This window comes from Mustela nigripes, chromosome 5, assembly GCF_022355385.1.
Source record: "Mustela nigripes isolate SB6536 chromosome 5, MUSNIG.SB6536, whole genome shotgun sequence".
In the NCBI taxonomy this organism is placed as follows: Eukaryota; Metazoa; Chordata; class Mammalia; order Carnivora; family Mustelidae; genus Mustela; species Mustela nigripes.
In genome coordinates, this window is record NC_081561.1 from 42,547,573 (window position 1) to 42,573,860 (window position 26,288).

The window sequence follows — 26,288 nt, forward strand, 5'->3', positions numbered from 1 at the left end:
AAAGAAAGTGCCTCGATGGTGGCAGCACAGTCCTTCCAAAAACCATCTTAAAGTTGTCTGTATAATTAAGTAACTTAGGAAAAACTTCACTAACAATGTATGTTTTTATGTTTAAAGGGATATTTAAACCAGTTGAACTCTACTGTTGATCAAATTCCACTGTCACAAATCCATTTGCATTTTGGGATTTGAAGAAAAACCAGCTCCCAGGATCCTTGAACAAAATCTCTGCTTGGAAATTTTCAGCAACACTCAAATCCATTTTGCACCAGTTCTTTATGACACTTTCATGACAGACTACAAAATACAATTGCCCAAAATGATTAACAAATCAATTATGCTTCTGAGCCTAGTGGTTCTTCATAGCACATTTATAAATGGAAAAACAACATGTAAATGGCAATTTGTGGAAGAATGGCATATACAGCCATTATCATATGTGGTGAATTGGACACTAACAGAAAACATCTGCATGGACTTCTATAGAGATTGCTGGTTTGGGATTGTAAATACCAAAATGAATACTTCAGGCAATCAAGTTGTTCCCCAGATTTGCCCTTTGCAAATCCAATTGGGGGACATCCTTGTAATTTCTTCTGAACTATCTCTTCAGTCTCCAGAAATAAATTTGATGAATGTTTCTGAAGCATCATTCATTGACTGTCTGCAAAACACCACAACTGAAGATCAGTTACTTTTTCGTTGCAAACTAAAAGGAATGCATACTGTTAATTCTCAGTGGCTGAGTGTTGGGACACATTATTTTATCACAGTAATAGCAAGTGGTCCATCGCTTTGTCACCAGAGGCTACGACTAAATGTGACAGTGAAAGAACAGTTCTGCCAGGAATCTCTGAGTTCAGAATTTTGCTCTGGGCATGGCAAATGTCTTACTGAAGTTTGGAGCAAGACATACAGCTGCCATTGCCAGCCTCCATTTTCTGGAAAATATTGCCAAGAACTTGATGCATGTTCTTATAAGCCATGTGAAAATAATGGCATTTGCATTAATAAAAGAGGAAAATGGAATACACAAGTATATGAATGTATCTGTCACCAGCCATTTATAGGTAAGATTATTTAAAAAGATGTTATTACTTAAATAACACAATTCGGGATGTCTGGGTGGCTCATTTGGTTCAGTGTGTTCCTTTGGCTAGGTCATGATCCCAGGACACTGGGATTGAGTCCCACGTCTGTCTCCTTGCTCAGCAGTGAGGCTGCTTCTCCCTCTGCTTATGTTCTCCCTGCTTGTGCTCTCTCTCTCTCTCTGAAAAATAAATAAATAAGGTCTTAACAAAAAATAACATAATCCAATTAAAATAGGAAAATAAACTGAGTTCATAAACTGTTACTTCCAAAAAACAAACTACGTTTCCAAAACTTTTGTAGATCTTTTAGAATGAGCTAAATTTGGAATCTGGACCTAACAAAATTCCTATCAGGCATTCTCTAAAATAATTTTTTATTATTTAAATAAGAAGGTTTTTTAAAAAACATGTTTTACCCTGAAATACCTATTTTCACATCTTTCTCAAAATTCACTCTTGCTGTTTCATATATTTAATATAAAATTGTCATAATAGTATTAGTCATAGAATAAAATTTCCAAGCTTATGGTATTTAGTTTAAATAGTTCTGGGTGATAATATAGAAATTAAGTGTGTACCTGAGTGGAGGAAGATAAAGAGGTATGTGATTGTGGGGAAGGCATAAAGTTGCTTGAGACCCAAGAGTAATGTTCTTTTGCATGAGGTGTGGGGGGAGGGCCAGAGGGAGAGCCAGAGAATCTTAAGCAGGTTCCACACCTAGTGCAGAGCCCAATGCAGGGCTCAGTCTCATGATATTGAGGTCGTGACCTGACCTGAGCTGAAATCAAGAGTAGGTTGCTTAACTGACTGAGCCACCAGGTGACCAAGAGCAGTGTTCTTAATGGAAGTTGATGTGGCCCTATGAAGTGATTAATAGATAATAGTGTAAAGGAAGGAAAGAGCATGATATAATTAATAAACCTGGTTGTAATAAACTTAAAAAAGAGGCTATGGTGAGGAAAGGTTGTAAAAAGACATTTGGTGAGTAGATGAAGCTGTTAATTTAAAAACAATGTAAACTATACTATCTGAGACTGAGTGAAGATTTAAGGGAAAATCAACTATCACTACTTGAAAATTTACTAGGGAATTGGGTCATCAGAGGTCAATGAGGAGAAATGTTGAGAAGTGTAGGGAAAATTTTAATCTATAGGAACTTATGAAAGGGAGACCTGACATAGAGAGTTACAAAGATAATGGGTAAGAAAAGGATGATCTAACAAAAGGAATTGCTTGATGCAGTTTGTAATGGTAGTATAGGAAAACAACAAATTGGTACTACCTTTTGGTCAAGAGAGAGGAAAGAGGGTGAGCAGTAGATATGATAAAACAGATGAGGCTCAGAGAAACAACTGTAAATTTTTTCAGGCAGACTTTAGGCGACTTCAATAAGGTTTTTCTTCAGTGTGCCCTGGGGAAACTATACTGGACCTAAGACTGTATAATAAAATATCTCAATAAGGCCTTGTGGACTCTAAAATTCCTTTCAGAGTAATTTTAGACTCTTTGATAGGGAAGTACTAAGACCATTTCAGAAGTTAATTCCATCAGTATTCACTGAACATCCTCTGCCTATAATTGAGATCAAATTCTCATTTTATTCTCCCTGGCATTGGTGCACAAAAATATAAGTAACCACAACTCTTCCTGGAGTTTATCAGATAAATAAAATTAAGACAGGTCAAGGGGTCTCTGGGATGCTGTCGGTTAAGTGTCTGCTTTCTGCTCAGATCATGATCCCAGGATCCTGGTATCTAGCCCCATGGCAGGCTCCCTGGTTGGCGGGGAGTCTGCTTCTCCCGCTGCCCCTCCCCCTGCTCATGCTTTCTCTCTCTCACACACACACACTCTTGCTCAAATAAATAAATGAATAAAATCTTTAAAAAATAAATTTAAAACAGGTCATCAAAAAAGTGAAAACTTCCAAATTGCTGATTCGGGGTGAATGAAAAAGTAATTTAATTGAGAGACCTTAAAGCATACATTTTAGTTTGTCTGAAGTATTTTAAACAATATTTGACCAGAAAATTTCTACCATCTGTCAGAATATTAATTGGCATATATGTAATCATATGTCATAGAATGCTATTTCAACAATTTTATCTTAGTTGCATATAGGTGTTTATTTCTACCCCATGTTTATTTGTTTATTTATTAGAAACACAATCTTAGATCACTTAAATCATTAATGTTAAATACCATAATACTGAGCATACAACATAATGCCACTTTATTAGAATTGCTTCAATTTTAAATCTAAGATGATGCATAAATATGCAGAATTACCAAATAAACTGAGAATATTAACTGTATTGGTTTGTTAGTGATGCTATAACAAAGTACCATAGTTTGAGTGGCTTCAAGATCAAAAATTTATTTTCTCACATTCTAGAGGCTACATGTTAGAGATCAAAGTATCATGTAAGCAGGATTGGTTTCTTCTGAGACCTCACTCCTTGGTCTGTAGATACCCATGTTCTCCCTGTGTTTTCCCTCTGTACGTGTCTGTATGTCCAAAATTTTTCTTCTTATGAGGACATCAGTCACATTAGACTAGGACCCATCTTATTGACCTCATTTAATCTGTATTACCTCTCTAAAAAAGATCCTGTTTCCAAATACAGTCATATTATGAGCTCCTGGAAGTTAGGATATGAATTTCAAATATTAATTTTCAAATATGAATTTCAAATATGAATTTTGAGGGCTCACAATTTAGCCCATTACACTAAGATTGAAATAGGATATGACCTATTGAACATTCTGTTATAAAATTTAACTTTTGTACATGGAAATATTTGGCATGTAATTATATTTACTTAAATTTTTATTGTGTTGGGGTTGTTTGGAGATAAATAAGAAGCGTTCTGTAGTATTGGGGCAGGGCTGTCAGTCTATAAAAGAATTTGAAAGGTTTCAATGATAATGGCAAAAATTGTTTATGAGTCAAATTAAGAATTCAACTAAAGGGGTGCCTGGGTGGCTCAGTGGGTTAAAGCCTCTGCCTTCGGCTCAGGTCATGGTCTCAGGGTCCTGGGATGGAGCCCCACATCGGGCTCTCTGCACAGCGGAGAATCTGCTTCCTCCTCTCTCTGCCTGCCTCTCTACTTGTAATCTCTGTCAAATAAATAAATAAAATCTTTAAAATAAAATAAAATAAAATAAATAAAAGGGTGGCTGGCCTATTGCTGAATGATGGGCAGCTGTTTTATAGTAACATGTCCATTTGCCATGCCCTAGAATTTTCTAGGCACATTCCTCTACAAAGGATATTATGAGCTGATTAACTGCACAAAAAGTATGCTATGAAAGGTTATGGTATGTGGTATTGTAGGACCACAATAGTTTGTAATAGTGAGATTTGGAAACTTGACACAATAGATAGGGCAAGAAAATGTACAGTTTAGAAGTTGGTGCATAACTTCTGAGAATCCAGAATTTTTCTCCTTCTCCCCCCCATAATTTCAGATTTTATTTTATTATTTTATTTTATTTTACTGTGGAAAGAACACTTAATATGACATCTACCTTCTTATTAAAATTTTAAGTATATGACATAAAATTGTTGACAGTAAACACAATACTGTATAGCAGATCTCTAGAGTTTATTCAGCTTGCTTGACTAAACCTTTATGTCCTAGTTTCTCTTCAGATGTCAAGTTTTCACATTTTCCCCTTTTGAATTATCACTTTGGCCAGGTGATAGGACTGAGACACAATGTACTTTTGAATATGTCACTTTGTAAATTATTACTGCAGGGCTACCACTGTGTGTTGAAGAACTGATATATACGTATATTAATATTATCCACTGTCAAAACATGATTAACAAATTCAAATTATCATGAAAATCAACTAAAGCTCAAATATCAACAATCAGAAAAATATTAGAATACTATAGTGTGGGTCAGAAGATGGAAAAACTTATTGAGGATGTCAAGCTTATTGAAATTAATTTTTGTTTCAATTTAAATACATCATCATTGAGACTTTTTTCCCTTAAGATTTTACTATTTATTTATTTATTTGGAGTGCTGGAGCAGAAGGAATGGCAGAGGGATGGGAGGGAATTTCAAGCAGATTCTGTGTTGATCACAAGCCTAATGCAAAGCTCAATTCCATGACCCTGAGATCATGACCTGAGCCAAAATCAAGAGTGGATCACTTAACAGACTGAGCAACCAGATGCTCCTTATTTCTTAGAGTTATATTTTAACAAAATTTTGACCATCATTATTAAAGAATTTAGTAAAAATTAATGACCATAGTTAAGTATATGCAATGTAATTGTTTTTAATCTAATTGAAAAATTAATTTTCTTTCATTTAAATAGGCATAAATTGTTCAGAAATTATTGATCAAGATCAACCACATATCTGTTTCCATGGGAATTGCAGCAATATTACTATAAATAATTTCATCTGTGAATGTGATGAACCATTTTCAGGTAAAAAAAAATATATATGTATGTATATGTTTCTATATATACGCATACAAATCATATTAATTTTTGTCTTACTTCAAATTAAATTTGAAATGTTTCATTAATACTAAAAAATGTAATTTTAGAGTTCTATACTTTGAATATGTTTTAGGGATATGTTTATTCAGTTTGGTTAGCAATTAAATGATCCTGCTAAATATTCCATAATATAAGATGAGTTTTGGACACCAGTTGACAAGTTTTTCACCATGATAAAATATATTTTGTTCTTAAGTTCTAAAATATTTTTAGCTATGGTGCACATAATTTACATAATTTTGCACATTTTGCACATACTTTGCATAATTATATCTAACTTATTTCCTTATGTAACATGTCACTACAGACAAATCCCCTTTTCTGAAGAGGAAAAATTTTTTATTTCTTCTCAGATGAACTTAAAAATGGGGAATGAAATCACTACTTAAGGCAATACTTTCTTAACTATTGATTTAATGTTTAAATAATGAAAATACGTTTAAACCCAGAGTAGTCTATAAGAATACCTTCTGCATCTGCACTTAATTATTCTTTGACAGGCAGTCTTCTAAGATAATTACTAACGTTTAAAATAGATGCTGATGGTTCTTCAACTAATGTGTATCTTCTGGTTTTCGTATAGTCAATAATATCAGTAATATTCTGTGGTGGATCAATAACAGTGACATAGTATAGGGGCAAACTGCATATTCGTTATCAGCTTTCTGGGTAAACACAAATTTGAAATTTTTAAATTAAAAAAACTTAAATTGCCTTTTATCTTTTTGTACTTTAATTATTTATTACAAAATAAGAAATGAACATCAGCTCAAAACAAAATGTGTAAATAATAGTATATTTATGCCAGGGACTTGTAAACTTCTTTTCTGTGAAGGATCAGATAGTAAATATTTTAGATTTTCTGAGCCATGTGTTTCCCATTTCAATAACTCAATTCTGCTATTGTAGTGTGAAAGGAACCATAGAAAATATGTAAATGAGTGAATTTGGTTTGTTTCAATTAAACTTTATTTAGAAAAATAGGTAGAAGGTCGTATTTGGCTTACAGTTATAGTTTATCAACCCCCAATTTATACCATACCTGTAACCAATGGTATGACCAAACTTCTATACCAAGAACTTATAGATGACTCTCTATACACCTATCACATAACTGCTTGGCCTGTTTGTTTCATATAAAAACACAGACATTAACTCATAATTTCCTGTGGTTCCCACTGACCCAGCTTACTTGCAATTAGGAATTTTGTGCTCATAGGCCAGCATTATCATATCCTTTTCCTCCTATCTACTGAAATAAGGAATCTTATTTGTGGCTTCTTGGGTCTTCAAAATCCTGCAAGCTGTCCTTAAGTGAGAGATCTAATATTCTTTGCATCTGGAAAGGACTGGGAAAAGAGAAGTAGGTTATCATTGGTTAACATGCTAATTTATCCTCATGTTCCAAAATGTATAGCCTATGTATTTCTACCACTCTGAGAAAGGACTGTGGCAGAATTTGAAGTACAAAGTGGAGACTTATCAAACACAACCCTTTTTACTTTAATGAAAGTATGAATAACGGTACTTAGAAATCCAGGACAGATGGCAGTTTGGCAATTGGGGAAAATGGGTATCTTAGCAATATTCTGGCTTTCACTCCATGAACATCAACTGCTACTATCAAGGGCAAACGAGGATGATAACTCTATTCGAAGATCTAGTAACTGGGGCGCCTAGATGGCTCAGTCATTAAGCATCCGCCTTTGGCTCAGGTCATGATCCCAAAGTCCTGGGATTGAGCCTCACATTGAGCCCCACATCGAGCCCCACATCAGGTCCCACATCAAACCCCACATCAAGTTCCCTGCTCAGCGGGAAGCCTGCTTCTCCCTCTCCCATACCCCCTGCTTGTGTTCCTTCTTTCACTGTGTCTTTCTCTGTCAAATAAATAAATAAAATCTTTTTAAAAAAATCTAGTAACTAGTATAGATTGGGTAATTTTCTGGTACCTATTTATTGCATTATTCTTTGACCTAAAACCATAGCCAAAAATGTGTAGGAAACATCGCATTTTTGAAGCTTATGAAGTACATATGTATGTGTGTATGTATATATGTATGTATGTACTATCAATCTTCAATCAATTTAAATCAAGACTGCAAATAAATAGGTGAAGAGTACACCAATCTTATTTTAATATTAATCATCCTTTAGAAAAATGCATACTCCCAAATTTTAAGACACCTCAAATATTATGAAAAATATGATAAGAATAGTTAACTGTGAGGTCAGACTGCAATATCAGACATTATAAAAGTAGAATTAATAAAAGTGCAATAAAAACCATGAAATTATATTATTTATTATACTTCTAAACTTGAAATTTTATAAAATATTTACATATCTATTATAAGTGATTTGCTCTAATTTTATAACTTTTTAAGGCTTATTGAAAAAAATTACTATATCTTTTTGAGCAATTTAGAGAACCATTTAAACTCTAATTCTATAGATGGTCAGTTTCTGACTTACTTTCATACTGTCAAAATATGAGTTTGATATAAAAACAAATGATTGTCAGAATATAAACTTTTTGGTCTTAGTTCAGAACTAACTTATAGCTAGAAAAAATAATTTTAGTTTCAATATTGAAAAAAGTATATTTACAAGGCAAGCTGGGATCTCTGTACCCAAGATGAATGATTTAAAGAAACCATGGCATAGTATTGGAGGAATCATCTCTTTTTTAAAATGTGATAACCTCAGATAACAGGATATCTGATCTGTGTAGTGACAGATACTCTTAAGACATTTTGTTAGTAGTTTAAATCAGAAGGTGGGCAGAATATTTTCCAATACAAAATAGGTTTCTCCATTTTCAAACTCCCTATCAAGAGGTAGATTTTATGGAAAATTGAATTTGTTCATGGAAAGGAAAGCTAACAGGAGGTAAATCAGATACAACTTTTTTTTTTTCATTTTTAATAATCGAATGTTAATCCTATTTGAAATTCAGTTCTGATAAAGGTTAGAAAATTAATCTGTCAGTTTGACCTTCGTTCTAACCCCCTGCCATGTAGAGAATTGAGCCAGTCCTTATTCTCATAAGCATAATTTGTTAAATTTTATGAATAGTCATATTACATGAGCTGATTGGCACTCTATCTGTACACTCAACTCTGAGGCTTAAGATTCATAAAATTTAGAGTTAAAAATTATAGCAAATACTTACACAAATTAATGTAACATATTTAATGATATACATAATTTTTTAGGTGTTGACTAGGAAAGAGTTCAGATACATGAAGGTTATGTATCTGATAACTAACATCAATCTTCCTTTGCTACTTACCCTACTGTCATGATAAAGAACTGAAGCTCACATTGCATTGCTTAATAGCCTTCCTTCTATTGTGATAATCCTCCTTTCATTGACAGAGCAATGAATCGAAGTGTTCTCCATCACACTGTAAATTATCTGGAGGTGATTTATGTGTCCACTAAACATTTAGTATGTATTATTCACTTTATAAATAGTGATTATTGATAATTACAGGATCTCAGGATGATCATGAAATTTTCATGTCTTATATTAATAAATAAGAGCATAAATTGATTACAAATGAAAGGACTTGAATGCTCAATAAAGTATATAATGTGGTTAAAGTTATAAAACATATGTGTTGTGACATTTCAAAGACCTCTTCATTACTATTGAATAAATAGAACAGTTAATTACTATTTATCAAAGGACTTTCTTTTTACCAGAAAATAAGTCCACAAAATAATTAATCTCATCTCTATTTAACCTTTTGAGAAAATGGTGGAAATAAAATTATAACTTGCGTGGTCTTACTCCAATGACATTATTGTCTTATGCCAGTATGTAATGTTTCTTCTCTCATCTGTTCAGTGAAAACTTAATTAAATATTCAACAGTGAGGCAGTGTCAGTGTATATTGTATAGACCCATAGGATCCTATAGCTCTTGAGAACCAGTAAGACTTACTTGCTTTGCCATTTTTAAGTTGTCTTTCTTGAGTGATTTGAATTTAATTTATTCATTTTTTTCTTTTTAATATAGAGACAATTTATTGACTCAATAATGCCGTCTTCTGGCCTTCATTATATCTCATATGAATTCAGTTATCATTTGCATTATTGTTCTCTATGGATATATCACTTTTTTCTCTGACTTAGTAATTTTGTGTTTTGTTCATTGACTGTACCCTGCATAGCAGTGATTTTCTTTGTATTGGTCCTACCTAAATATTACCAAACTTCTCAGATTTGAAAGCTAATTTTTTTTACTATGTTTGAAAAGTTTTAGACCATTATTTTAAATTAATTTTTACTGCCAAAATTTCTCCTTTTCTTCTACAATTACACATATGGTAGACACCTTATTTTCTTACTGGTCACTCTGACACTATTCATTTTAGCTCAATCCTTTTTCTCCCTGTATTTTTTCTTCAAATTAATTTCTTTTGATTTTGTTTGTTTTGTTTACCTGTGCTTTCTAATTCTGTCTGGTTTTGTTTACTCTTCAAGGATTTGGTATAGTTTGTGTGTGTTTAATATTTTTAAAATCAAGATATAATTGACATATAACATTATATTAGTTTCAGATGTACAACATAATGATTTGATATTTGTATATATTGTTAAAGATCACCACAATAAGTCTAGTTAACTTCCATCACCATACACAGGTACATTTTTTTTCTTGTGAAGAGAATTTGTGTGATTTAATACAGTTTTATAGTTTTCTTTGAGAAAGTTCATCTGAGAAAAGCTATTCACAGTAGTGAAAAGTAACACAATCACCATTGTCAATATTTCTCTTGTGCACTCTTTTGTTTGTTTGTTTGGTCTTTTTTTTTATTATTAATTTATAGAACTGTCCTCTGTTTATGTTTAAACAGGTAACTTTGCGGGGACCCTAAGCACGGACCTCCAGGTAGATATGTGTCATTTTGATCATCAAGTATATATAACCAGGGGCACCTGGGTGACTCAGTGGGTTAAGCCTCTGCCTTCAGCTCAGGTCTTGATCTCACGGTCCTGGAATCTAGCCCTGCATCAGGCTCTCTGCTCAGCAGGGAGCCTGCTTCCCCCTCTCTCTGCCTGCCTCTCTGCCTCCTTGTGACCTCTCTCTCTCTGTCAAATAAATAAATATAATCTTTAAAAAAGTACATATAATTAGGCATAAGGATCAATTTTTTACAAAATAATACTGACTTCCCTTGATGTATGGTGGTTAAATTTTTTAAAGGTTTTATTTTTTTATTAGAGAGAGAGAGAGAGAGAGCATGTAAGCACAAGCAAGGGGAAGGGCAGAGGGAGAAGCAGACTCACTGCTCAGCAGGGAGCCCAACGAGGGACTGGATCCCAGACCTGAGCCAAAGGCAGATGCTTAACCGACTGAGCCACCCAAGCACCTGATGATAAATATTTTTAGATTAAATTCACAACTATATATGAGGGAGCTTTGGTAAAGGGAGTGCTGTCGAGAAGGTGAACTTCTAAAGAAAGACAATTGAGTAGCTATAAATATAATATAATAAATATATTATTCTTGCCCAAATACTTTTTACCTGGTACAATCAACTTAATTTTCTAAATATATCTTTTAAAATTATATATATATATATATATGTATATATATACACACACACACACACATATATATATATATATTTAAATATTTTATTTATTTATTTGATAGAGATCACTAGTAGGCAGGCGGGGGGTGGGGAACAGGATCCCTACTGAGCAGAAAGCCCGATGCAGGGCTCTATCCCAGGACCCAGAGATCATGACCTGAGCTAAAGGCAGAGGCTTAACCCACTGAGCCACCCAGGTCCCCATAAATGATATATCTTTATATTTTTTTTCTCAAAAGATTCTAATCACTTTCTCTTTGCATATATTACATGGTAGAAAGATGGAATTGAAAGTTAGATAAGTTTGGTTATTAGATTCTGTAACAATGATATATAGATTTTAGTCATGTAATTTTTATTACATCATCTATGAGATGAAGGAAATGTAATATTCCTTCTGCACTCACTGTGTAGAATAAAAGAGATAAGAAACACAGCATAGATGTGGTTAATATGGATTGCCATTGGAGTTAGGCAGACCTGTGTTTCAAGACCATCTCTACAATTTCCTAGCTTTCTGATCTTTAGAATATTATTTAAGCATTCTAAATTTTAAATTTCTGATCTATAAAATTATGAGACTTGAAATACCAATCTCTTGTTTTTTTTCTGAGGACTAATGAAACAGTTCATGTAAAGTACTTGGTAAAATGACAGATACATAGTAAGTATTCAATTAATTTTAGCTGTTGCTACTTTTGCTATTATTTGACATAACTCATCATTCATTGCTTATTTCTTCTGTTTTACTAATACAGTCGAACCCGGTCTCTCTTTTTCTTCCCCAGCATTTGAGTATTTATACAACTGTCTTCTGTTTTCTTTTATTAATCTACTTCTAAACCAATCATCTTCTGCAATCAAATAGTTCTAGTGATTGTCCTATAAATAAATCATAAACATTCACATTTTCCCTGCTATTGCTCATATAATTTTTACCTTCTCTAGAATGAAGTTCCCTTTCTTTCCCTTTGCTTCCCCAAAATTCACTCCTTTACTCCTTCTACTGATTTACAAAGTCCTTGACAGCAAGATCTGCAATCCAGTCAAATTTACAGCCTCATCTTGCAGCACATATAAGGTATTGAATAAATGTTTTGTAATCAAGAAAGTAAGAAACAGGAGGCTATTCTTAATCTTAAAGGAATTCAGAGTATTATTATTCTCTTCTGACAGATATACTTTAGAATAGATATGGAACAAACTTTTTTTCAATCTGGAGTCACAAGTTTATATTTGAATATTATACATTCTTGTTGTCATAGATGGAAAGAAAAGGATCCCAGTTTTTGCTATGTGTTTTATTAGGACACTGGAAAGAATATTAAAACAAATATACCATCTCTTAAAAATGAAAAGTATAGTCTTGCTGTGCATCACCATGTGGATAATGTGACTATCTGCCTATCTGACTCATAATGTGTTCAGTTTTTATACAAACTATGAAAATTGTGGGATTGCATTGTTGTAAAAGTGAAAAAAGTATAAAAGCCACTTTTTAACCTTGCAATATTGAATGTACTAGTGCCTCCCTTTGTAGAATGTTGAATTGACTCTCATTAGTGACAGATGTTCTATACATTGCAATAATACTGCTTATATAATTGTGAATATTTTTCACTTCTGATTTGTCAGTTCCAGTGATTTAAAAATCACTTGATGACTGCTTGAAAATGACTGATGCCTTTTTCTATATTAAGTATTTTCTTCTGGTGTAGTGTAAGTCTTTTAATGAGTTCTTGAATTCTGTTGAAGTCTGCATGTTTTAATTCTTTGTTCAAGTAAACAGGTGTGACAATTTATAGAATTCCATGCAGAAACTCTCTAATTACTCCATCTTGGGACTTAGAAATGTGTTTTATGGGGAAAAGCCATAAACTTATTTTTTAGATACAGGAACATTTTTTAACATATGGCTTCAACTTTTATTTAGTGAAAAAACTTGAAAATGACGATCTACAAAGTTGAACTTACAGAATGTTTTATCCTATAGGTAATTTTGTTATTCTGTTTTGTCTGTTAATACTCAGTGATATTTCATTTTTACATGCTAGCTATGAAATTCCAATACAAGAATTACTAACATATCATTATAAAAATCCCTTTCAATATATATGACATGCTTAGTTTCTTTAATCTGTTGATTTTATTATATTAATCAAAAACTCCAATATTTTATAACCTTCATCATTATGATCAAGTGTTTCTTAACATCTTTATTAACTACATATATATTCAGGAGCACTTTTACAAATGGCCCCCAAAATGAACATTTCCTGATTTAAGACAAATATTTGCAAGTGATTAATACATATTGATACCAAATTGTGCTCCAATTCAGTGGGATTCTTGTTAAGCTGAAGAGTAACTTTAAGAATAATATAAAATAAGAAATTAAATTAAGATGTACATTTTAATGAGATATCAATTGAGTAAGTTTGGAAAGAAAATATTTTTCTGTCACTGATGCATTAGATTTGATTCCATTGGTATCAGTGTCTACCTACTAAGACAGTTTCATTTTGATGACTATACCTGATATGATGGCTTTGGGCAGAACATTTTTGTCTACCTTTCAAAATTCTTTTAACTGATTTAAGAATTAATTTGACATGAGAAAGATCAACAGGAGAAAGAGAAAAATTGAAGTATGTGGAGGAGGCCCAATAATGAAACTGAGATTTGAGGAAATGATCAAGGCAGGCAGTTTTTATACTTTTGAGATAAAGAGACAATAAATCTGTGAGAAATTGCAGAACAAAGAAAACTTATGTTTGGGAGCTTCAGTTAATAAGGAATTCTAAACAGAATTTGGGCTGAGGTGGTAAATTAGCAAGAGTAGTTTAACAAAGCTAGTTTATCCGGCCTTTTTGGCTCTGAATTTCCTATCTCTGATGGTAAGATTTTCTCATTATGTCCTGGTATAGGGAAGGTACATTTCACGTGGAAGAGTTATTTCCTCCGTATTGGAGATAAAGGGAGATCAGAGTGTTTTTCTTTCCCTAGCTGTTTCTTAAGTAATTTTTTAATTCAAAATGCTCGATATGCCAAGCAGCACATTTTGAGGAGGTCTGTCCTTGTCCCTACACTGAATATACCTGAACTTAGATCTGTTAGGGAACTCTTTTCATAGAGTTTATTCTGTTTTCTAACAGAATCTAAATAGTATGTATCATGGCAGAGGAGCCCACTAATTAGTATTTAAGGACTGAGGTTTCACTTCAGCTGCAGTGTTATAAGGAACTAGAGTTTCTTTCTTTTTTTTTTTTTAATTTTTTCAATTTATTTATTTTCAGAAAAACAGTATTCATTATTTTTTCACCACACCCAGTGCTCCATGCAATCCGTGCCCTCTATAATACCCACTACCTGGTACCCCAACCTCCCAACCCCTGCCACTTCAAACCCCTCAGTTGTTTTTCAGAGTCCATAGTCTCTCATGATTCACCTCCCCTTCCATTTTACCCCAACTCCCTTCTAGAGTTTCTCTAATGCCTTTAAGACTGCTTTTATGAACCAAATCCTCTTACAAGATAACAATTATAATATTTTCCCCCTGAAAATTGTTCCAGAATCATTATTACTCCTGTAATAGTCATTATATTTGTATAATGAAGAATTTCATTTGATGTGTTAAGAACTACAGAGCAAACAATTTTAGTTTACTGAATTCATATAATAATTTCTATGATAATTCTTTTATTATTGTCTTCTGAGTCTAGGTCACAATATTTGAATAAATTATAGTGCTATATGAAAAGATGATAACTGGGAGGTGTGTGTGTGGCAGGAGAACTGAAATTTATGAATGAGTCTAAACTTTAGGTAAGGTAAAACATACATCATGTAACTTTACTTTCAAACACCAGTAAAATTCAGATTAAATCTGAGATGTTACTTTCAAAATAGTGCATTATTCTTTTCAGCATTTGCTTATAGAAAATTCAATGATTTGCTATATATTACTAATTGAATGTAAAATTATTTTCAAGTCAACATTTTTTACCTCTCAAAGCATTTTGACACAATATATATGAATTTAACCTCCTATAATCTTGAGTTTTCAAGGGTTTATTTTAGAACTCTGAAACAACTTTAATGAGTAAACTCATTACTCCAATGCATAAATATGAAGAACAATGGTAGAAAGATTGAATATGACTATTATTAACTAGTTGGTAGTTTCTTTTTGTGACAAAAACCCAAGAAGATCTAACTATATTTGTATTTTGAAGTTTGTACTATATTTCCCTATGCAGATGACATTCAGTGGTGGTATCTACCCTATAAGGAAAGAAATACAATGATAATTAAGTACTTGATATATATCACACTGTTAGTAGACAGAGGAGGTTACTTCTTCCAAGACAGGTATTGTTACTTCTCAGCAACATTTGTTCTGAATGTTGTATGAGCACTTCAATATGGAAACAAACAAAGAAACAGACAGACAAACAAAAAACTGACTTTTATCAACAGCTTTAACTTCCTGGTTTTCTAGTCTGTAATCACACATGTATTTACTTCGCTATGCCTTTGATCTTTATTCTCATCCTCAGCCAAAAAACATCTCTTTCTCCGTGCTTTGTTTTGTTTTGTTTTAAAGATTTTATTTATTTATTTGACAGAGAGAGACACAGTGAGAGATGGAACATAAGCAGGGAGAGTGAGGGAGAGGGAGAAGCAGGCTTCCCGCCAAGCAGAGAGCCCAACGCGGGGCTCTATCCTGGGAACCCAGATCATAATGAGAGCAGAAGGCAGTCACCCAATGACTGAACCACCCATGAGCCCCATCCTTGTTTTGTTTTGTTTCAGATTCTCAGGAACCCTTTCTTTATTTTTCCTTTGTCACTACTAGCTTTCAAACTCTTTCAACACTTTTTTTTTTTATTTTAAATTTTTTATTTTTTATAAACATATATTTTTATCCCCAGGGGTACAGGTCTGTGAATCACCAGGTTTACACACTTCACAGCACTCACCAAAGCACATACCCTCCCCAATGTCCATAATCCCACCCCCTTCTCCCAAACCCCCTCCCCCCAGCAACCCTCAGTTTGTTTTGTGAGATTAAGAGTCACTTATGGTTTGTCTCCCTCCCAATCCCATCTTGTTTCATTGATTCTTCTCGTACCCACTTAAGCCCCCATGTTGCATCTTTCAACACTTTTAATTCTTATGATCTTACATCTTCAGCTACCTCACATACCTTTTACTGGTTATTTATTATTTTGTAACAAACTAACCCTAAACTTAGCGGCTTAAACTGATAACAATGTTTTTTTTCTGCTCATGAATCAGCAATTTGCTCTTTATCTTTGCTTTGATAATTGCTGTTAGGAGTGGCTCAAAGGCTGGATACTAGAATCATCTGAAAATTGTTTATAATATTCACCTAGAACTTCACAGTTCTGGCAGGTGATTGGATATTGACAGAAATGTTAGCTGGTGCTCTGGGATGGAATATTTACATGTCCCCTCTGTGCATGACATTAGCTTTCATAACATGGTACCAGAATTCCATAACCAGTATCTGGAGAGAAGAATGAGCTGTTATCACCTTTTATGACCTAATCCCGAAGTGACATAAAATAATTCTTTCTATACTCTTTGTTGAATATGTTATAAAGTCCTCTTAGGTTGAAGGGTAGAGAAAAGCTTCTGCAGACCATATTTAGTTGGAAATATTGCTGCAGCCATATGTGATAGTCTAACATAGAACACTTCCTTTTTTCTCTTTCATATTGTGAAATCCAAGTGATTCTCCTCCACCTTCTTCTTCTTCTGTAGCTTATTATAGCAGAAGTTACTCTTTCTGCCATGTAACTCACATATGTCATGTGGCCATTATTGCTTCCTCTTAGCTGACAATTGCACTTACCAAACTATTGTTTTAATCATATCTTTCAAAATCTTCTTTGAGCTTCAAGCCACCTCATATCAGATTTGCTACTCCTTTCAGCATTGTCATTTACTATCTTCTTGGTTCCTCTTCATTAACTGATGGACCCCACACCTGGCTTATAATCCTTTTTTTCCATTGCAAAATTATCATCACTAATTTAAAATCTCACTTCAAATTCTTTGTCTCAGCTCCTCTGAATATCACAGTCATTTTACTGTAGGAACTCACACCCACAAAGATGCCAAGAACCTCATCATTATCTTGAAATACTGAGTTTTCCTTCTAATTCTCTCACTTTCCAAATCAATCAACATTTCATTTTTGGAGCCCAAATCAATTTTTTTTTTCTTCTGAGGAGACAATTTGTTTTGATAGGAAAATGGGTTTTTTGAGTTCAAGGACTTCAGTATGATCCCATATCTGCTCTTTATTGATCTTTACCAAGACTCTTAATTAACTTTTCTGAAGCTAAGTTTTTTATGTGCAGTAGTTGAGGGGGAGAAAAAAGCATTATTTTGAAGTGTGACTTAGATCTTGTATGTAAGGTAAATACTATTTTACACTGTGTAAGATGCACTAGATTATTATTAGTTTCTTCTTGCAAAAAGCTTTTAACCTTCTATAATTAATCAAAACTTACTTGTTACACTTCCATCATACACTATGATGCATATAGTTATGTTTGGATTTTTCAGATCTTGTATATTCTGTTCTTTTTACAGTTACTGACCACAGGTGGTGGAAATACCTACATTTTTTATGGCTTTACAGATATATCTGTAGTCTTCACACTCGGGAGTACCCTCAACTTTGATCTGTCATCTGTTTAAGGTGCTTAAATAGGAGCTTCCCTGATTGTCTACTACTACTTTTCCAAAATCTCAAAGTTTTGTTGTTGTTGTTCAACCACTTTTCTCTAGAGCTTTGCCTCATCTTATCTCCATGCAGCAGATATTTCTTATCTGCTACACAGAAAGGACATATTAAGTATGATATCCATCAACTTTTATCTATTATTTATCAATTTATTTTAGCCATATAAATCCCTCACTTCCTTTCCTCTAGTTTCATTTACTTTGATGAGAATAACACTTTGACCTGAATCTGCCCTTGCCCATAATCTAATATATTCACTTAGCCCACTTGGGCTTATTATTTGATATATATTTTATTTCTAAGGAAACTGCACTTAATTCAATTATCTTACTTGATGGGATAGACTACTCATGAGAAGGTATTGTTTTATTTGACCTCCTTGCTATTGCTTATCAGTATATAGCCTAAGGCCCTTAGGATTTTGGATACAGGAAATTTATTTTAATTTTTAGGCACACAGGAGAAGAAATACCAGATAAAAACACATTAGTGAGAGAGTATAAAGCATAGGAGAGATTCTATTATGAAACATAGTGTTTAAAAACACTGATTTGGGAATTAAGTAGAAAAAATATTAAATTTTGAGTGAAAAATGACTAAATGAATCAATCACTTAATGAGATGGAGTGCTTGCTCACAAGGGGACTAAAATAAAGTCCTTAGGGTTTCACTTATTCTCTGTCAATTTTGTCTATAACTGAAATCATATTTTTATACAAATAATATTATGTATATTTCTGTTAATGTGCCCCATGATTAGGTTAAGTGCTCTAAAGAATTTTAAATAATTTGTGAATGATCGTGATCGGTGAAGAATTCTTCATAAAAATTAAAGCATATTATTCAAAAACATTAAAATATGTAAGAACTTTTACTAAAACCTTTTTACATCAGATATATTTCACAAAGTTTCCTGTAAGAATATGTTTCTGAAATTTTGATGATAGCACTTATTCTTCTTAGATATAGAATACATAATTTCTAAAATATTTATAAAATCTATCCCTTTTGTGATCACCATAACACACCATCTTTTAAGATAAAATGTGGATTTTCCAAACATATTTAGATTCTTCCAGGGAAGTTGTGTTTACTAGATCTTGATTATATTCAGACTTAGAAAAATCACATTTCATCTCCATATTAGTATACCACTTCCTTTTAAGTATCTTTCAACTCTGAGAGCTTATTTTTAAAGAATAATTAAGCAAATATATATTCTAGTGTATCTTTTTTTAAAAAGATTTTATTTATTTGTGACAGAAAGAGAGAGAGTGCATAAGCCACGGGATGGGCTGAGGGAGAGAGAGAAGCAGACTCCTCTCTGAGCAGGGAGCCTGATGTGGGGCTCAATCCCAGGACCCTGGGATCATGTCCTGAGCTGAAGGCAGATGCTTAACCAACTGAGCCACCTGTGAGCCCTTAGTCTAGTGTATCTTATGATTGCCTTCAAAGTGCATGAAAATTGGCAATATCATGTTAGGTTGTATGCAAAGAAAGTACTGTTTATTTAGTACTTGAACAATGTGAATTAAGACAAGATATATGGTGGATGTAATCATCTACATTTAAAATATATGTAAAAGAAATTAGCAGAATAAAACATAGAATAATCCAACCGAACCTCTCCTTTCCCATTTGAGTTATATATTTGGTTCCTGTTTCATTTGAAAATAGAATGATAAGGAAAGTTTCAGGAAGTATAGAGTTTAAAGCAGATATTCTAAGATACTTAAGGGACATGACTCTACCACTCCAGTTTTCATTAAAAATACCTTAAGACATTTTATTAGAAATAGAATAGAAATTTACATAATCACATGATTCTATTCAGAGCAAAATACAAAACAAAACAAACGAACCAAAAACAAAAAACAAAAAACCAAAAACCTGCAAACCGAAGTAGAGAAAAAAAATCCATCAATCAACTTTTATTTTCCAAAACATTTTATATAATGGTCAGGAATATTTTTCTTTCTAATGGCTCTCTAATTTTAGTGATTATAAGACCATATCTGGAATTTCAAAATTTTGGAGTAAATGTTCTTTCTGAATCGTAGTAGATTTCAACATAAATTACAATGATATCAAAGCAGGAGTCAGTGAAGTGCTGGTTGTGATGTGCTAAATTCAGATCTGAAAACCCTAATTTTCCCCCTTCTCTCAATTCAATTTACAACCCTGTTTCTAGCATTCATCTACATTCATCTTTATTTTATTTTTAGCTCCTGCAAACTTTCTATGTTATAATTTTTATATCTCCACCTTTACTTTCAATACTGCACACTATATCCACATCCATCTTTCTACATGAAGGTAGTATCGAGGTAACAATTTTCCTTCTTGACAGCACACTTAATAACTTTTACTTTCATGTGGATGACACTTCAAACACTAGAGTTTTATGATTCACTCTCTATGATTATGCTAAGTATAACTTCAGCCTATATCAGCTCAGTTGCTTACCAATCCCAGATTATCTTTGGGGCTCCAAACTAGCTAACACAATGTTAACCATGTCATCTAATACTTAAATGAATATTGTTTTTAGTGCAAAGAAATATTGGAATGCATATTAAGACTGAACAGGTCATATTGAGGACATCAAGCTTCATCCCTTTTAAAACTAATCTATTAAACTCGTGTGGATTAAATAATAACAAAAATGTCAGCTATCATTTATTATTTACTATATGTTGGGCATTGTGGCAAATGTATTTTATGCATTATTTACACGTAATCTTAAAAACAATACTATATAATAACTGTCATTATGCTTCTCTTTATACTTCTTAGAGAAGAGGAAGCTCAGAAAGCTTTCATGTTTAACATTTTTCAGAATCACAGCTAGTTTGTAGTAAAAAGAAGGTTTTTATGAGATTAATGATATTAGCAAATTTTTCTCCTTATTAATACTAGTTGAAGATAGCATTTAAGTCATTGGCATAGACACTTCTGTAGCTTGTTACTAGTCATTTAAAACATGTACCTTTAAAAAATGATCGTTTTACCACAAAGTCTTCTAGAAACACCCATTTCCTGAGAAAGTGTTATTTTATATCCAGTATCTAATATATGCAATTTTAAAAATCCATAAGTAAATTTTTAAATGCCACATGGAAGGAGCTTGTGCATTTTTCTTTGATATGATTTTAAGTCACAGTGCAATCTGGCAATTTCTAAACTTAGGCTAAAGCTAGGGATTTAAAATCTTTGGAAATTTACTTACATCATTTCCTCAACAGATGCTTGGCAGAAGAGATGGCTATGTATAGCTGAGGAAGAAAGTTCTTTGAGGATAGTGAGAGATTTGTTGAGGTTTAAATTCCTCAGGCTTATTTCAATTATATTTTTCCTTCTTATGTTGACTGGTAATTCACAAGTGTTAATGGAAAAGTGCCCCCTCCACATTGAGAAATCGAAAGCCAATATTTTAAAGAAATAAAACAGAAAAAAAGAGTAATAATTTTAAAAGCAAAACAACAAATCTAATTTCACAGGAAGTTTATGTGACGATAAATTTGGAAAAGGTATACATTTTTCATCCTTTATTTTTTTCTAATAACAAGATACACAGAGATGTAATGTCCTTGAACAGTTCAATGGAATATAAATCTATATCTATATACATTTACCAGATTGGAAATTTTAATATTTTATAAAGGATTAAAATGTGTAACTGAAAGGATTTCACTGAAACAAAAATGCTTTCTTAGACTTTCCATGTCAAAACTTTCTACAATATTGGAGCGCCTGGGTGGCTCAGTGGGTTAAGCCTCTGCCTTTGGCTCAGGGCATGATCCCAGGACCCTGGGATCGAGCCCTGCATCGGGCTCTCTGCTCAGCAGGGAGCCTGCTTCCTCCTCTCTCTCTGCCTGCCTCTCTGCCTGCTTGTGATCTCTCTCTGTCAAATAAATAAATAAAATCTTAAAAAAAAAAACTTTCTACAATATTAATACCATTTTTATGCAATTTACTTGGGAGATATAAAAATTGGTGGTACTCTGTTGTTTTCAATATAATGTTTAATGTAGTTCTTGGACTTTTAGAATTTGAAGTATAATATTTGGGTTCCCAGATTAAGCAAATAAAAATACAAAAAGTTTGATTAAATTTGAATTTCAGATGAACAGTGGATTTCCATATATTGAATGGGACATAGACTTCTCCCTTAGTGTACAGAATTACCCTTAATCTGTCAGCTAGCCCAACTTGGTGGTAACTATGGGGAAATACATAGGGTAAGTAATAAAAAATATCTCCGTTTCATGCCCAAGAAAGCATGAGAAGGAGATTTGGAAAAGAGAGAGAAAAGAAAAAAAGCAGTCAGTTGTGTGTCAATTTCCATCTTCCTAGAGTTAGCTCTATGAGGGAAGGGTGTTATTTCATTAAAAAAGAAAGACAGCACCAGGAGAGGAGGTCGCTTGCCATGACTACCTGTTGTGTTTCTAGACACATATACTGGCTGCTCTTACATGGGTAATATGTCACAGGAAAATTCATTGGTTTAACTTTCCCATTCTATACTTAGTTCCTCTCTGATATAAATCCCAAAGAGAAGTCACTGAGATTCTGACTGAACACAAGGAGGAGAAGAGTGGACAAGGCACTGGGGTTCCCACAGTATTAGTAATGTGACTTTTTTTTTATTTTCCAGAGTGACATTTGCATCGTGGTTTTTAATTCCTTCTAACTTGTAGATATTATAAATATATCTCTTTATATATTAACTTTGCCCATGGTGCCTTGCATTGAAAAATAATTTATAATCAAATCCATCAAGTTTTATTAATGTAGTTTTTGTATTGTTTTATTTCTGCTTGGATAATTATTCCTATCCATTATTATTCTTTTCTAATGGTAACTTACTCATTTGTGGCTCTTTATACTTCTCTATGTATGTTAGAGTACTTCTGTCATTTCACAAAATATGCAATTTCATATCATGTAAATAAGTGGGGTAATTTGAAGAGAACAGACATCTTTATGTTAATTTATGGCATGTGATAACATAAAATATTTCTTTATTTTCTATATTTCTTAATTTTTTATAGATTTCTTTGTAAGGCCTTATATGTATATGTTCCTCTACATGCATGTGTGTGTTTCTATGCCCATTAATAGGTACTTAAACGAGTCATGTGTAACATAGTTTCGGTTACTGTGATAAATATCTTATTTCTGATTATATATTGTAATTATTATTTTTCTAAGAAAATTACACTGAATGTTGTATATTAATTTTTTAAAATTTATTTTTTATTTATTTTCAGCATAACAGTATTCATCATTTTTGCACCACACCCAGTGCTCCATGCAATCCGTGCCCTCTATAATACCCACCACCTGGTACCCCAACCTCCTACCCCCCGCCCTTTCAAAACCCGCAGATTATTGTGTATTAATTTTGTATCTTGGTGGAACCTTGTGGAACTCATAATAGTTTAGTATTTTATCTTTTCATTTTATGCATTTTCTCAGTAGATAACTTAATTTCTCTATAAACATTTATAATAATAACATTGCCTTACAATTTTTATATCTTGTTTTATAAATAAGGCAAAGATGGCCCTGGGTATTGGCTCTAGTTTGTTTATTTCCTTATTACAGACTGAGACCTGTTATCTCAAAAGTCTGCTGTTGCTAAAGTAAAATTTTTACATATCCAGTTATTTTTAAAATAGCCAAAACAAGCAGAGAGTTAGCCACTTAGATTCTGCTTGTTCTGCATAACCTATGAACCTATACCTAGCATCTGCTGGCCATTGATATGATAGAGCCATATGGTGATAAAACTCTAAGGCTTTACTGCCTTACAGAGGTCTCCAACTCAGAGACTCCAATGGTACTGTTGGGTGAAATCACTTAGAAAAGCAAGCCCATTCTCTCATTCCTTTCCTGGAGTTCCTTGCCTTCCTTCTCTTCTGGATGGTGACTCTTTCTGTAAGTCTCTGGATGGTATCATTCTTCCGCTCTCAGGCAACCCTGTCCAAGCACCATTCAGTGAAGTTTATTGTATGCTACTGCCTCTTGTAGTAAAATCATTTTCTGTATTTGGTCCCTAGACTTCTCAAACCCCTACGTGTTTCTTATTTCTTTTTAATATTTGTTCTTATTGAATTGACCAAGACTTCCAGGACTGTAATAAATAGTTGTGATGGTGGAAATTTTAACCATGTTCCTGATATTAAAGGGGAAATCTAAAATTTTCCATTCTTTATAATATTTGCATTGGCCACCATATTTTCCCCTGGTTTTTTTTTTAATTTATTTATTTGACAGACAGAGATCACAAGTAGGCAGAGAGGCAGGCAGAGAGAGAGGAGGAAGCAGGCTCTCCGCTGAGCAGAGAACCCGATGTGGGGCTGGATCCCAGGACCCTGGGATCATGACCTGAGCCGAAGGCAGAGGCTTTAACCCACTGAGCCACCCAGGCGCCCCTTTTCCCCTGTTTTTATGTGCAACTATTCTGAATGAGTTTTTCCACACAATGGTGTATATTATGTTTTGTTTTATGGGATTTTTATTATGTTTTGTTTTATGGGGTTTTTCTCTCAACCCATTTACATTATTGGCATAGGTTATATTCTTGGTCACAATTCTTTCTCCTTTTTTCTATTTATGCCTGCTTTCTTTGTTTTTTCTTTGTCTTTATTTCCTACCACATTTTGGAAAACAATTCATCGATACTTAATCCCACCACTAATTTCTTTGTTTTTTTTTTTTTAAATACATTCTTTAAGCTATATATATGTCTGTCAACAAATGAAGGATCATTCTCGTTGCTGTGGTGAGAGTGGAATACAGCATATTTCACTATAGCATATAACAAATATACAAGGGTCGATGGTAGAAGCAGAGAAACCAGTTAAAACTTTCCTACACTAATCTAGATGAGAAAGAAAAAAGTCTTCACGAGGGAGTATCATTTTTGAATATTTGTAAATCAAGAGAAAACAGTTTAATTACTGAATCATAGAATGGAAACTTGGAGCAAAACTAACTGTAACTATGAGATTGGAAACTGCATATTCTAAAAATTTGACATACTGATGACACATGAAAATCAAAAAAGTAAACCTTTTTTAAAAGGTTATCTATGTAACACAATTTTAAAAATATCTTTAGTGGGATAAGAGTTTTAAATTCAGTGAAAAATTCTATTAAATTATAAACATAGGGCGCCTGGGTTAAAGCCTCTGCCTTCGGCCCAGGTCATGATCCCATGGTCTTGGAATCGAGCCCCGCATCGGGCTCTCTGCTCAGTGCAGAGCCTGCTTCTCTTTCTCTCTGCCTGCCTTTCGGTCTACTTGTGTTCTCTGTCAAATAAATAAATAAAGTCTTTAAAAATAAATTATAAACATAAAAGGTATTGCAAAATTTAAGATGGGTGTGAAATCAAAATATAGTGATGTAATAATAGGATATTTCAACAGTTGACTTATGCAAATTTGTTTCTATGCACTAATGGACACACAATTGAAGGAGAAAAGATATATATAATTTTAATAATGTTTTCCATCCTATTTATCCAAATAATTTTTAGTTTTTATTCTTAATGTAGCTTAGAGTAAAATTAATTTTGTATGCATTTTGAAGTTCTATAAATTTTAACAAGTGTATACATTCATATAATTACCATTTCAGTTAGTACACAGAAAATTTATTTCCTTCACCTCAAAGCGTTCTTCAGTCACATTTGTAGTGACATTTTCCCCATCCCAAACACAGACAACCACTAATCTATTCTTTGTCATTATAGTTTGTGTTTTCAAGAATGTCATATAAAAGATTCATACATGACACAAGATTTTGAGACTGAATTTTTATCAGCATATCTTCAAAATTCATTAAAGTATTGCATGTTGTCATAGTTCACTCCTTTTTATTGTTGAATAGTATCCAATTATGTACATGTACCAGACTTTGCTTATGTATTCACTCATTTAAGAACATTTGACTTATTTCCATTTTTTATGATTATGAATAAAACTTCTATTAGCATTCATGTAGAGGATTTATGTTTCATTCTCTAGGGTAATAAAATTTCATTTTATATAGCAAATACCCAAGAATAACATTGCTAAGTCATGTGGTTACTACTATTTAATTTTATAAGAAAATGCCAAACTGTTTACCAGAGTGTTGTACCCATGGTCCTGCTTTTTATCGGTAATGTATGAGTATCTGCTTCTTGGCATTTTCACTAACACTGGTGTTGTAGCATTTCTTTTTTTTTTCTGTTAGCCATCATAATAAACATACAGTAACAGCTTATTGTGTAC

At 33.0% G+C, this 26,288-nt stretch overlaps 1 protein-coding gene across 1 annotated transcript in view; it reads left to right on the forward strand.

Moving 5' to 3' along the window:
* Positions 1-319: 319 nt before the first annotated feature.
* The window catches only part of EYS (eyes shut homolog), a 1,640,601-nt gene continuing 1,614,632 nt past the window's right edge, over positions 320-26,288 (forward strand). The window contains 2 exon segments of the mRNA XM_059401541.1: positions 320-1,070; positions 5,425-5,538. Coding sequence (XP_059257524.1) covers positions 320-1,070; positions 5,425-5,538 — 865 coding nt within the window.